General features: G+C 46.2%; 1 protein-coding gene across 1 annotated transcript in view; it reads right to left on the bottom strand.

The window, feature by feature from the left end:
- NAGPA (N-acetylglucosamine-1-phosphodiester alpha-N-acetylglucosaminidase) overlaps nt 1-13,625 on the bottom strand; it is a 167,364-nt gene extending 153,739 nt beyond the window's left edge. The window contains exons 1-2 of the mRNA XM_078680175.1: nt 13,505-13,625; nt 6,954-7,439 (exon numbers count right to left, since the gene is read on the bottom strand). Of these exons, the coding sequence (XP_078536301.1) occupies nt 6,954-7,439; nt 13,505-13,596 (578 nt within the window). The 5' untranslated portion in view covers nt 13,597-13,625. The remainder of the gene's footprint in view (nt 1-6,953; nt 7,440-13,504) is intronic.
- Nucleotides 13,626-13,969: the final 344 nt, after the last annotated feature.

Genomic DNA, 13,969 nt, shown 5'->3' with positions numbered 1-13,969 from the left:
GGCTTTGTCATGTTTGGTAGTTGCAAAAGATAAATAGGCAGCAACTATGGCTTATTGTATAGAATATTGAAAAAGCTTCCAGACCCGGTGAGACCCCGTCCACTTAAAGCCCTGCTCTTAACATCAAGGTAAGTTGCTCCTGTAATATAATAATATATTGGTCTCATTCGGCCCACTGAGGAACTTATATCAGCCTGCCAAGGTCATGGATCCCTCGAGGAAATACACAGGTAAACCTGACTAGCTGATACGCTCCTGGGTCGTGGGTGGCACTGTGCCCCCTTCCCTTCCTTTATGACTACATGGGAAGATGCTGATGACTTAGGGAAGTCCAACAGGGTGGGAGAAGAGTTCGGGGAAGGCATAACAGACAAGATTCATCACATAACATAGGAAGTGTGCTATACTTCATACTTATAGGTACAGCCAGGTTACAGACGGGGTTCAATGCCGGCAACATCTGCCCTCGTGTGTTACCCACAGTGTCCTTACAAAGTTGTTTTGTTTACCATTGTTTAATGGGATGGGGATGGGCTGACTATCGACTATGCCATGTTAGGGTAAGCATAGCGTGGGTGGGGGCATTTTTGGAAGCATTTTCTTCAATTGAATTACATGGGTATGTGATACTTTTCAACATATATGTGGCCCCCCTAGCTGACCTTATGAGAACCTATGGATTTATCCCAGTGTCGTACGCTGACGACACTCAGCTGTTATTCCCTTTTCAGACTCTAACTCCTGCAGTCAAGCAGTCTTTCTCGGAGGGCATGAGGGCGGTTTCCCGTTGGATGGCCTCAAATTTCCTGCAATGCAATGTAGGGAAGACCGAGGTCATGCTATTCGGAGAGGCCCAACTACTGTGGTCGCCAGATTGGTGGCCATTAGACCTGGGCCCCGTCCCCAGTCCTAAGCAGACAGTGAAGAACCTAGGGGTCCGGCTGGACCTAGGACTGTCTCTAAAGGAACACGTCAACCAAACTACTGGTTCATGCTTTCGGGTGATTGGACTTCTGAGACGCGTGTTTCCTTTTCTGCCTGACACCTCCAGAAAAACCCTTGTCCAGGCCCTAGTACTTAGCCGCCTAGATTACTGTAATGGACTCCTCATATCAGCGACCGACAACCTGCTGAGTAGGTTACAGGTGGCTCAGAACACCGCGGCGAGGTTGGTTCTCAATGCTCCGCCTAGAACTCCCTCCCGTCCTCTTTTAGAAAAACTTCACTGGTTGCCAATCAGACAACGGATAAAATTCAAAATTTGTTGTGTCATCCATAAAAGCATTTTTGGTTCAGGCCCCTTGTATTTGGCTGAAAAGTTCATCCCCTACAAACCAGTTCGTACTCTCCGTTCTAGCAATCAATTTTTGCTACAGGTTCCGCCCATTAGAAAGGCTAGACTGGGAGGCAGAGCCCTTTCGTATCTTGGCCCCAGTCTCCGGAACAAACTACCATTTGACCCGAGATGTTGCACCAATTATTTAATTTTTAGGAAACAGTTGAAGACATTCCTGTTCTAAATATCCCTCTCCTTCTCCAGCGCACTCATGAGAAGCACTACTCCTTCTAAACCTGTTGGGTGAACCAAGCGCAGAGATACTCCTTCGGGAGTAGAGTCTAGCGCTATACAAGCCTTTAAATAAATAAATAAATACTAAGTTTTGGCTGGCGATGCATTATACACAGTGGTCCAGAATTTAGAGATTGCAGATAAAATGCTTTCGACAGACGCAGAACAGAACACACACACACACAATAGAGTAAGATTAACGACGTGGAACGTACGAGGCCTAAATGATTATAGAAAAGTACGCAAAGTTGTTGCATACTTTAAAAGGCACCACATTGATGTAGCACTAACACAAGAGACACAAGTGACACCTAATAGTATTATGCTCTCACAAAGATGATTAGAGGGTCATCGCAGTGCTGCTGGGTTTACTTCACATGCAAGGGGCGTCCTCACAAGGGTTAACTTGAAATCAGGCATTACACTGCAGGAAGTCGAAATAGATCCAAAGGGTAGGTTTGTTATCACTAGATGTCACAAAGAAGGGCTAAATGTGAAGCTAGTTAATATATATATGGTCCCAACCACGATGACCCACAGTTCTACCATTCACTTGGCTCTCGCCTGCTCCAAGGCACGGATCTTCCACAAATTTGGGGGGATGACTTAAATTGAGTTTTGGACCCTGCCTGCGTCCGCTCCAAGGGTCCTCCACGCCACCCGTCCACTGCTGCGGGAGCGATAGCAGACAGTCCGGACCAATTAGGCTTGCTAGATATCTGGAGATAGCATTCCCCTGGCACCTCAGGGTTCACTCAATACTCTGCCGCTCACGATATACATTCTAGAATAGATTTTTGGCTAATATCTAGGAGTCTGCTCACCCAGGTCATCACCTGTGAACCTCCCTCACAAACATTCAGATCATTCTCCGGTCTTGCTAGACATCGAGCTTCCTACCAAGAAATTAGCACCAGTTATCTGGAGGTTTCCCCCATACTCCCTAATGGATTCAGTCTTTAAGGCTGATATGGCTTCATCCATAGAGGGGTTCTTTAAAGAGAACAAAGGCTTGGTAACTAATTACTTTTAAGGTGTTCATCAGATGTATGACAATCTCGAAACACGCAGGAGTGCTCCGCGCCTTAAGAGATAGATTATCAAGACTAGAAAGAGTTATTGCTCAACTGGAACGAACCCATCAACATTTAAGCGACACCAATCTTTTTGAGGATATCAAAAAGCTCTTGAGGAGTATCATGACACACCAGACAGTGAGGTTAAACACCTCTGCAAATAACCTACCACTCTGATCTATAGCGAGGGAGAGCGCCCTAGCCCCGCTCCGCAGTGTTACAGCGACCTAAAAGAGAGGCAGGTACGATTGTCGATCTACAGGATGAAGACGGTAGTCTGTTGCATGATGCGAGCCTAATTGCAGAGAGATTTAGTAGATATTATGCTGAGCTATTTAGTTCAAGGATATCACCGGACGACAAAGCAATAAAAGAGTACTTGTAACATATCCAAATGGCATGGCTCACCAATGCACACAGGGAACACCTTATGGCTCCTCCTGATCCTAGAGGAATTCGGGCTACAGTCAAGGCAATGCGGGATTGGGGGTGCGCCTGGTTTAGATGGTCTTACGGTGGCGTTTTATAAAGCCTTCCAGGAAATGCTTATACCTCATCTGGCAACTCTTTATAAGGAAATGGCCGAGGCCGATGTGATGCTCCCATCCATGAGAGAAGCATTAATCGTTACTCTCCTGAAACCTGTAAACCTCTAGATAATTGCTCTTCCTATAGACCCTTATCCCTACTAAACGTAGATATTTAGCTCTTTGCCGAATATAAGCCAATCGTCTTGCCCCACTGGTGGTCAGTCCGGAGCAGGCTGGCTTTATTCCAGGATGGAGCATTACCTACAATCTCAGAACCATCTTTGGGACCATCCAAAGAGTTAACTCAGATGTCTTTTTAGACACTGAAAGGGTGTTTGACTCTGTAGAGTGGTCATTTGTGAAGACCGTGCTTCGCCGCATCGAGGTTGGTGAGGTCTTTCTCCGGCTAGTTGTAGTTTTATATAAAGTCCTAGTGGCCAGGATAAGATTGGGTAATATAGTCACCTCCGCTATAGCTGTCTCGAGGGGTAACTGGCAGGGGTGTCCATTATCTTCCCTTCTATATGCCCAGGTGGCAGAACCCCTGGCCTGTGCCTTGAGGGAGTACCGCGCTTCCCTAGTTACCACTTAATTGTCTCAGCATATGCTGACGACATGCTTCTTTATGTCCGAGACCCAGAGAGACAACTTACCCCTGTGCTCACTGAGGTGGTTCGTTTTGGGCAGCTATCAGGCCTAAGGGTTAATTGAGCAAAATCTATAATTTTCATCCTGACTCCACTGATGGCTCCAGTGAAATTGGACTTCCCACTGCAATGGACCACAGATTCTGTATGTTATTTAGGAATACAAATTCATACTGAGCCTGGGCTAGAGCTATCAGACAACTATGGTAAAGCAATTCATAAGCTTGAAGAGTATATCGCCCGATGGATCACATTACCTCTCTCATTGGTCGGATGAATCGGTCTCATAAAAATGGTCGTCCTCCCCCGATTCTTGCTCCTCTTTCAGAATATCGTGATGCTACTTCTGAATCATATATCTGATACTCTCCATTCATTGCTGAATAAATTGGCTTGGGCAGGTAAGCAGCCAAGAGTTAAATGGGAAACACTCACCCTGCCATACTCTATGGGTGGCCTAAATGCACCAAATCTCGAGGTATACTATAGAACAGCGCAGAGCTCACATGCAGATTCCTGGATACTCGGACCACAGGGCTTACTGCACCTACATATTATGAGAGTTGCAGCTGAAGCTGATATTCTCCCCCAGGTGCTCTTTAGAACCCCGGTTCGGCAACATGGTACCCATGACTCTTTAAGCTCAGCAGTGCATGTTTGGCGAAACTTACAGGAGAGACAAACTGGAGCTCTGATGTACTACCCACTGACCCCATTAGAATGGATTTCCTGGTTTCCAACGGGGAGGGAAAAGGACATTTCCCGAACATTGCAGAAATTTGGTATACCTAAGATGGGCGACCTTTCATGACGGGGTGGTTCGCAAGTGGAAAGACATATTGGAGAACGGACATGAACCCTCGACCCTTGCCCAATATCAATACCTCAGAATTTAGCATGCACTAAGTGACCTATTAAGCAAAAATATGCAGGAGGCATTAGAGATGCCAACACTTTCCTGTATTATACGTTCAACCACACCCGCTAAGGTGGTAACTAGAATTTATGGTCTTACAGAAGAATCCAGGAGATCACACTCAATGAAGACCTAAATATGTGATTGAAGATAACAGCTGGCAGTATTGCTGCGAAGTGACAAGACGCATCTCTCTTAATGGTAGACACCGACTAATCCACTTTATATATATCAGTAGAGTGCATTACACAACTGACAGCCTATGCAGAAACAGATTACTTGATTCGGCGGTCTGTCATCGCTGCACAGAACAGGAAGATTTCTGAGGAAAGATCTTTCAAATTTTGAATGAGATTACGTGTCCCTCCCTTACACCTGATCCGTTTCTCACTTTGTGACATGACAAATGGGTCGACAAAAACGTAAGACGACTAGTGGCTATGGGTCTGCTGCTAGCTAAATGTAGGTGTGAGGCGGCACTATTTGGGGCCCGACACTTACCTATTAATCCGGACCACTATATTTAACCCGGATCTCAACAGGGAAAAAGGACCCGGATGTACAACACCCAGCCAGCTGAGAGGATAACCCCGCCCACCTGTCATGTGTTCTCACAGGAGGAAGGACAGCGGTGGGACGAAGCAGAAGAGGGAGGAGCTGACCCCGGAAGAGACGAACAGTGGAGAAAGAAAAGGGACTCGTCGGAAGAGAACGAGAGTACGGAGCAAGGAGACGGAGAGAACGCAAGTCGAGGCGATCATGTGGAGTATCCAGGAGGTGGTAGCAGAGAAGCGGACGGGGCCGAAACCGAAGGGGAGGACAAGCGGTGGAGCAAGGAGTGGTGGTGTCCACCGGAGGAAGCTGAAGAGCGGAGCCGGTGAGCATTCAAGGGAGGGGCGAGAGAAGGGACTGTGGGTGACGGGAGAGCACCTAACGCAGTGGGAGGAGTAGTGGGGCAGTGAAAGTATAGTATGCACTACACGCTGAAACCCCCCCCCCCCCTTTACTCTTTACCCTTGGTACCCTGAGCCATAGAAACTTCAAATCTGTACTCTAGAACCCTCTCCCCCCTTGAAAACTAACTTCGGATTAAAAAGGAGAAGTGCTGAGTCAAGGAAGAGAAAGACGCAAGAGATTAGGATTAGGCAGCCCTGAGAAGAAGCATTCCAGGAGCATTTTCCATCTCTTTAGTTTCCTTATATCTTTTGTATTTTTCTATTCTTTACTGTAGAACACCCCACGTGTTCTTCTTTCTATCTCATAACACCGGACGGTGTGGTGACCGGTGCACAATTCCCAACACTAGTGACCAATCAATGACAGACCGCTCCTTTCTCTCCCCATTTAGAAGCCTCCAGGAAAGACCACTGGACCCAGAAGGGGGAAGGAGAGACTGAGAAAACCAGCCCAAATACCCTGAGAGAAGAAGACCCGAAGGACGGAGGATACTTTATACCACCTAAAACCCCAAGAACTGACATATTGTTAAATAAACCCTCACCATTAAGAAATATATACAGCCGCCATGTCTGTTTATCGGCCTGCACTCCCACATTAGGGGTAGCAATGCGCTGCGTTAAAGGCCCAGTCCCGACCATAGATGACTAGACTAAAGATATGCTCTATTGCAATACACAATCGGACACATACAGCAAGTTACTCCCTCCACAGAATCGCCCAATAGGTTTTTTTGGATTGTACTTATAGTACTTAGTGGAGAAGGAGATTGGGAGGCGGAGGGAGCTGAAGGTAAATACTCGACACACAGAACACAAGACATGGGTTGATGGCACAAACATATGTGGGAAATGAGCATATATATATATATATATGTGATCCATCTTCATTACTGTAATCATTGATATTGAATGGATCTATTAACTACTTGATGGAACCCGGTAGTGCTAACGGTTTTAATTGAAAGTTCCATGCATTGTAAATGGTCACTGTGGAATTGCACTGTACCAAGCTAGGAGAATATGAAATTGTATTGAATTCTTTGTTACCCGAAGAGTATTAAAATCAATAAATATAAAAAAATAGAGATTTATATGAGCACATCTGTAGTAAATGCAAGCTTGTCAATGTCACGAGGCATCTTCTTTTTAGCTTCCCTGATTTTACACCTTACCTTGGTTTAGGACTGCAGTAGTCAAATTAAACCAGTAAGAACAGAAAGTGAGATAAAGGCTGCATTCAGCACATGGCTCTTACCCAAATACCAGGGTCCCATCTGCTCGGATTCCAAACTGGGCATTCTGCAATCCTTTGGCATTACGAACCAGTCTGCCATCACTCACTACATTGCCAAGGCACTCCTGTGTAGTTACATCAAAGAAACCACTGTTCTGTGCCACAATGCACTGTGCCGGTTGGGCGGTTTCTTCCACTGTTGAAGTCCTGTTGATTCCGCATCCGCCTGCACCACCAGGTTCTAGCACGGACAATGTCCTCAATGGATTGGTCACAACAGTGAAATGTCCATATACAGCTTTTGGGTTACCATTCTTTTCAGGAAACATTGACACAAACACTCTCACAGTTGCCACAGGAGGTTCTTCAGTGCGATTGCCAGGCCATGATTCGTGAGTTACATTGCCATGCACTTTGGATTGACAATCACGGACGTGTCGGTGATCGTGAAGAGGCCCATGAAACGAAGTAGAATATGGCAGCAACAAGTCGTCGTTTAAGGACTTTCTAAAAGAGAGCAGAGCAGGGTTGTTAACACAATCTCAGCATGTCTTTTATTGGAATATTTATGTTGATAGACATATCCCTGAAGGGCAACGGAGCAAAATGCACGTAAACGGGAGATCCATGCTGGACCTGCATTGGACCAGAGAGTTGTGGAGCAGAAGCAGGAAGGGTTGGGGTGGCAACAAGAAGAGAAACTGGTCAGTTGGTTGGAGGCAATAACTCCGCGAAGCTCAAATTAAAAAGACAAGGCCTGTCATATTTTCTGTCTCTCTACAAGATGTACGCATGCTCTGCTTTTGTGAAACACCCACTTTTTATCACAACTTGGGGGAAACAAGCATTGGCAGAGCCAATAGGTTTCGCCTATGCAAAAACTACTGGCGCTGTCAAATATTCTTAAAGATGTTCTACAAGAGTGAGAGCTGCTGTGCAACATGACAAAGTAAACAAGCATTTACAATGCAATAGGTCTCGGGTTAATTATGTTTGAGCTATTGGCATTGCTTAATATTGCAACACCAATTGCAACAAAAGTCTATAAATTGTAGGCCAAAAAAATGTGTATTTATTTTTGTAGCAGTGGTGGCATGCTGCGCTTTAGATGAATCACAGGATGTTGAGCCGTCGCCAAAACTCGAACCTGTTTCCCCAGCTCTGAAGTGGGCAGCCCTGGCCATTAGGCCACATCTTCTTCCCCACTTGTAGGATTTCTTGGCGCTGTGTTAAGCAGCGCTAACAGGACAAATGGGCCCCCTCCTCACTATGAAAGTCGCAAATTGCAAAGAACGTCCCTTGACCGTCCTTTTTCCCTAGAGGCTTGTAAGGGACTGCAATGTGTGCAGTGCAATTTGTAATGGCAATTGCAAATCTCAAGTCACTTGGGTGCATTGCAAATTGAGACTTTGCGTCAGCTGCACAGGCTCCACAAACTTTAAGAATCTTTAGCATCAGGCCAGTAATTCAGGGGCAAGATGTTACATTTAATAATCACACTTCAAAGGTTTACGTGGCATGTGTAAACTCCAAGTGATATAGGTCATCTCAGAAGAGTTTTCACTTCAAAGCATGCAATGACTTGCAAAGAAACACAAAGTCAAAGAAACACAGATTTAGAGCACAGGACAAAGTGAGAGGCGAACTTGAATGCAGCATGCATGCCACCCAAAAGCAGTGCTTCAAACAATGCCAACATATTCAGCAGCATATAATGCAACATATTCGCCGCGGTCTCCTCGCCACTGAATCCTGCGTTCCCCTCGTATGAATCTTGACTGCCTTTCCTGTTAAGTGGTGTGTTCACTCTCCACAGTTGCCTTTCTCGGCCTGTGTGTAATAATCTACTCCTTCATCTTGAAGAGCCGAGGCCCGTTTCTCCCCGCCCCGGTCGCCCCGTACCGAGCATTCTCCGCCCCAATAGCTCCACTCCCAGACTCCCCCTGAGATATCGTCGCTCAAGGCGCGGGTGCTCCGCAACGCCAGAGCGGAAGTGCCCGTCCTCTAGCCCAACAGGATCAACGTGTGAGCGACAGTAAAATTAGCCAATTGGGGGCATAGCAACACTAAATGGGCGTATCTGTACACCACCCGCCAATTGCAATCGCGCTCCACGGTTGGTTCTAAAAGTATTCGTACGTCGGCAGCTGCATGGACTGAGTGAGCAAACAGGAGGGATTTAGAGAAAGGTTTGTCCGTTAATGTAGTGAGAGCCGTGGAGTTGGGCGACGGGGGTGCGCACTCGTGTGTGCGCGCGCCTGTGTGTATGCGTGCGGTGGCGGGGTGCACTCGTGTGTGCGCGCGCCTGTGTGTATGTGTGGGGGGGGTCCTATGTATGTATGTATGTTCGTGCGTGGGCGCTTTTGTCTGTGTGAGTGTGTCGGTGTGTGTATGCGCATGCGTGTATGGTGTTTTGCGCTTCCCAGGAGACAGCGCCTGGCCGCAGCGCTCGTTCGCGTGCGCGTGACACTTTCAAATCGCCTCCAAGACGATGCGCGCGGCCAGGACTGTCTCCTGGGAAGCGCACATGCCGACAAAAGGGGCTCGGCGGAGACGCGCGGCTAGCCGAGACCTAATAAAAACAAAGCATTAGGGTACGGCCAGCGTTGACAGTGTCATAGCGCTTTTTTCGTTTACTTGAAGTCTTTTTGCACAGCAGCCAGTGCCACAACTTTAAACGACATTAACAAAGCCAAATTACTCTGCGTGAGTTATTTGGCTTTGTTAATGTCGTTTAAAGAGGATGTGGCCTCAAGAGACAAAATGTCCTCTATGGAACTGGGGAACCAGGTTTGAGTCTCTGCATCAGCACAACATTCTGTGAGCCTGGGCCAATCACAAACTCCCTGGGCCAAAAAAAGAAATTCCAAAAAGGAATGTGTCCTTGTGTAAAAAAAATGGTGCGTATGTAAAGTGTTCCCATGAACAGATCAAGTTGGTGCTGTCAACCTGGAAAAAACAACGAGAGGAGGGTGGGAAACAAAGGGAGCTGGGTTAAAGAAAATGGCGGGGTGCCTAGAAGTAAATACATTAAAACAGAGTACCCTAAGAAGCTGTGGCCAGTGGCTGTACATGGTCCATGCTCCTGAGCAGAGACATGAAGGGATGACGACTGAAGCCCGGGAGGAAGCCGTAAGCGCAGACCAATAGCAAACAAAGAAACAACAGTGACATGGAAGCCAAAGAATAGCAAGTAAAGGTTAATAATGGGTGGGCTCCAATCCCCTTTTAAGTTTTTTTTTTTAAGAACAATAGCTTTTGCTGACAGTGCATGCGTGCTGTAGGCGAAACCTAATTCCAAAGGGTCGATATTTCCCACATCCTTTTCAGAGCTGACATTAATCTGACAGATCTGTCAAAGAATCATTTACTCTTGCTGCCAAAAAAGATGTTCAAACTGATGCAGTACCATTGTGAAATGAATTTTAAGATGGCAAATCCTTGAAGAAAGTGAGTCAGGACACCAAGGAGGAGAGGCAGGCATTAGAAGTCTTAGTAGCCTGACTGAACAAGGCCCAGGTCTCAGATCAAGCAAGTTAACTGCAAAATACACTTTACTAGAAACAGGATATAGCAATTATGACAAACATGGAGGTGGAGACTACATTGTAGAAAATGGTAGTGAAAACAAATCCAGCCTTGTAGAAAAGAGAAATCCAGCCTTGCAGAAAAGAGAAACATCACTTGCCGGTCGCCACATGTTCTTACAGGCAAAACGTAGCAGGAGCAGTATAACAATACTAAAACAGAAACATGGTATCCTGTTGTGTCCCGCATTTCACTGTTTCCATTGGAATCCTGTCTCCCTAACCAGCCCCTTTCTTGTTTTTCCTCCATTTCTGTCTCTTGTTCCTATTCTTGGATGTGTTCACTTTTGGATCCTCTCCGGACTTAAGCATCTTCCTTCTACACTGCCATCCATATTCTTCATTGCCAGTTTCTTGAGTGACAGGTTTGATATTGTGGCCTTTCCTGCTGGCCTGTTAATTCTGCTGCTACTGCTGTGGCAACAAATAAGTTACATTCCTTGTGAGTCAATAGTATTAAGTGTATTAACAGTTTATTGCACTGTAACACTGAATTAGAGTCAGTTAGAACGAGTTCATGTTTATGTACCTGGGACATTCTGAATACGAAATTGAAAAATCATCTTCTGCTTGAACAGACGAAAGAAGCAGAGCTGTGTTTCTCTATAACCCTCCCTCCTATTATCCACCACTTGCAGTCTCTGTCATTTTTACTCCCAGAGCATTAGGGTAGCAGTGTAGGGCTATTGGCATACATAATGTCCTGAAAGCTGCACTGAAGATCCAAATGAGGATGGCTAAAGTGGGTTCAGCGTTAGGGTCTGAATGCCTGAGTGAAATGATGGGTCTTTAAGATCTTCTAAATTTGACAAATGCATGTCCAGTCTCAAGGAGGAGAGGTTGTGAGTTCCATAAGGAACAACCCAGAGTGGAAAGAATTATCACCACATCTTTTGAGTCTGTAAAATTTGGATACGCAATACCCACTTTTGGGCGGTTGGCATGTGATAAACAGATTTGTAAGAATTTTGAAAACAGCCATGCAACCACTTGTGTACAAGGTAGTCTTCTATAGGGCATCATTTCTGTTGCAGTGTTGCTGAATCATATAGAAACACCAGCATACCTGCAGACCAGCAGGCCCTCATTTCAGTGTCCAGACATGGAGCATGCCTATCAACAATGACTTTTTTCTTTGCCCCTCACTAATCAGAGTTTATTTACCTTTCTGGTTTGTAGGGCTACATAGTGAGAATGAGGTGATTTTTGACAATGAGTTTTAACTTACTCCATTTTGAATGTACAACATAATTTTTGTGCTATTGCATGATTTTATTTCATGTCTCCTTGCAGCTTCAGAGTGTATTGTTTACTTTCTTCTAAGCACGGAGCAAAACAGCTTGGCTTGAACAGATTGTGTGGGATTTGCATATGAAAGCATGAGAGAGGAATGTACTTCCCTGTCTCGGAGTCGAAACCGTTGAGGGCTGGCCAGCTTCCGTCTTGATCTTGGAACAGACCGGTGTGGTGGTCATTGGTTTTGTAATAGATGAAGAGAGAGGGGATTTCAAGGAGTCTCCCTCCGAATTAGTAAAAAGATATGAAACACAAGAAGTTTTGGCACTTACACAGAAGCTCACTAGTGAGGCAGACGCACCGTCACAAGAATATTTTTTGCTGCTCCATTGGATATTTGTGGCCTGTCAGAGCAAAATCTTTAATGTGAGTTCAGGTAGAAGGCTCTCCAACAAATGTAAATGTGAATGCAGTGTACTTGTATCGCACGAATCGACCCCAGCTGGGGTATCTCGGCGCTTGTACGAATACCGCTGTGGAACCCTTCCTGGCTTTTCCCTGTGAAGTGCCCACTCCTGGGCACCCCCAAGGTGAAGCCAGGCATCCTAGCGCTGTGGGGGCTGTTGTGGAGATTAAGCAAGCTATTGCCCAGAGTTGCAGAGTGGGACCCATGATTAGAATAGGCACTGAGGCGAGAATTATCAGGTCCAAGGAAATTGAGCTCAAGAACCGCCGAGGCTGGAATTGCCGCTCTAACCATTGAGCCACACTTCTCCAAGTGCAAGATTCAACTGCAAATATTTCATAACAAGCTCACTGTCGATCTGACTGTCATGAAGTTGTCATTTACCTTTCTGATTCATCCTTCAAGGGCTGTGCACTGGGTCAACCACTTTATGCTGTAAGAGTGGTATGATAGTTTGAGAAGCTCCCACCCTGAGGCCGCTGTGAAGCAACACCACACTACAAACTGATGTCCTATATTGTCTGATTTACTAGCCCAACTGGTCTATACTTGTGTATGGACATGGACATCCTATTTCTAACACTAAATCTTTAATATGCCATCAAGTAATGGCGTAAACCGCAAAAATAAAGCTCCTACAGTATTGTCACATCATAAGGCACCCACTGTCAAGAGAAAAAACTGACAAATACTGACAAGAACTGGGCAGTTGGTGACATCGTTCAGTGCATACAAATACGGAAAATATAGCTGCAGATTACGTGGCGGTTGGTAGAATTAGAAAGCACCCAAATTCACAGATAAAGCTACAGATTAACCTGGAAGCAGCTGTTAAACTAGCATAGGGCACCAAAAGTCCGCGAGACAAATGGACAATATATGCAGCAGACACAATAAACACCCAAACAAAAGAGATAAAGGACCTGAGAGGTGTGTGAAGGGTGTTGATCCCTACTAAAAACCCTGGTCCAGTAGTGCCCTTGCTGCCTGCGTTAGGAATGTCGGGCTAGTTTGGGACTAGGGGAGTGCCTGGTAAGAATTACGAAGCCGAAAACCTGGACCTGACGGTAGGCGAGGGGGGAGGTGTAATGTTGTTAACTGGTTTTGGTGTTCGAGTTGTAAAACTTGGTCTAGAGAGGAGGCGGGGCAGTGCTGGTATTAACAGCGCTACTTCCACTAGGAAGTCGATATTCAAACAAGGAGAATCTTTCCTTCAATACTTTATTGCAAGTGCTGAACCGGTCCACATGGGGACCATGTAAGAAAGGCCTCGGACTGCTTACCTTGCTGTGACGACTCTAAACATTAGGAATAGAAATACCCGCAACAACTCTGCCCTCCTCCACTGGGCACTCCTGCTGCTGTCAGCCTGCATCCCAGCTCGTACAGCCCGGGCAGCACCACGTGACCAGAGATCCGGCTTCGGTCAGGTGACCCGACCCTAGACAGAGAGAAAGGACTGCGGATGTGCCAGCTGTGGGAAACGGCAGTACTGGAGTCCCTCCCAACGAGGCTGACTCATTTCAGAGAATGCCCCTTGGACTGCCCCCGTCCAGGCCGAGGGCTTTAGTGGAGGCCACCCAGGGAGCAGAGCCGGGCTGGTGTATGGTAAAGAGGGGGAGGGGGGGCACAGGCTCTTCGAGTAAGGAATGGAGTATTGTGTAAGGATCGCTTGTAAGTTGGACATTGCCTAAATAAACTGCTGCCTCAATTCTTGCCAATGCTTTAAATGGAAAAAATAAGTGCAT

The sequence above is a fragment of the Lissotriton helveticus genome, chromosome 3_1 (assembly GCF_964261635.1).
Source record: "Lissotriton helveticus chromosome 3_1, aLisHel1.1, whole genome shotgun sequence".
Taxonomy (NCBI): Eukaryota; Metazoa; Chordata; class Amphibia; order Caudata; family Salamandridae; genus Lissotriton; species Lissotriton helveticus.
Note: the sequence above shows the minus strand (reverse complement) of the source record. Positions and strands in the feature narration are given on the sequence as shown.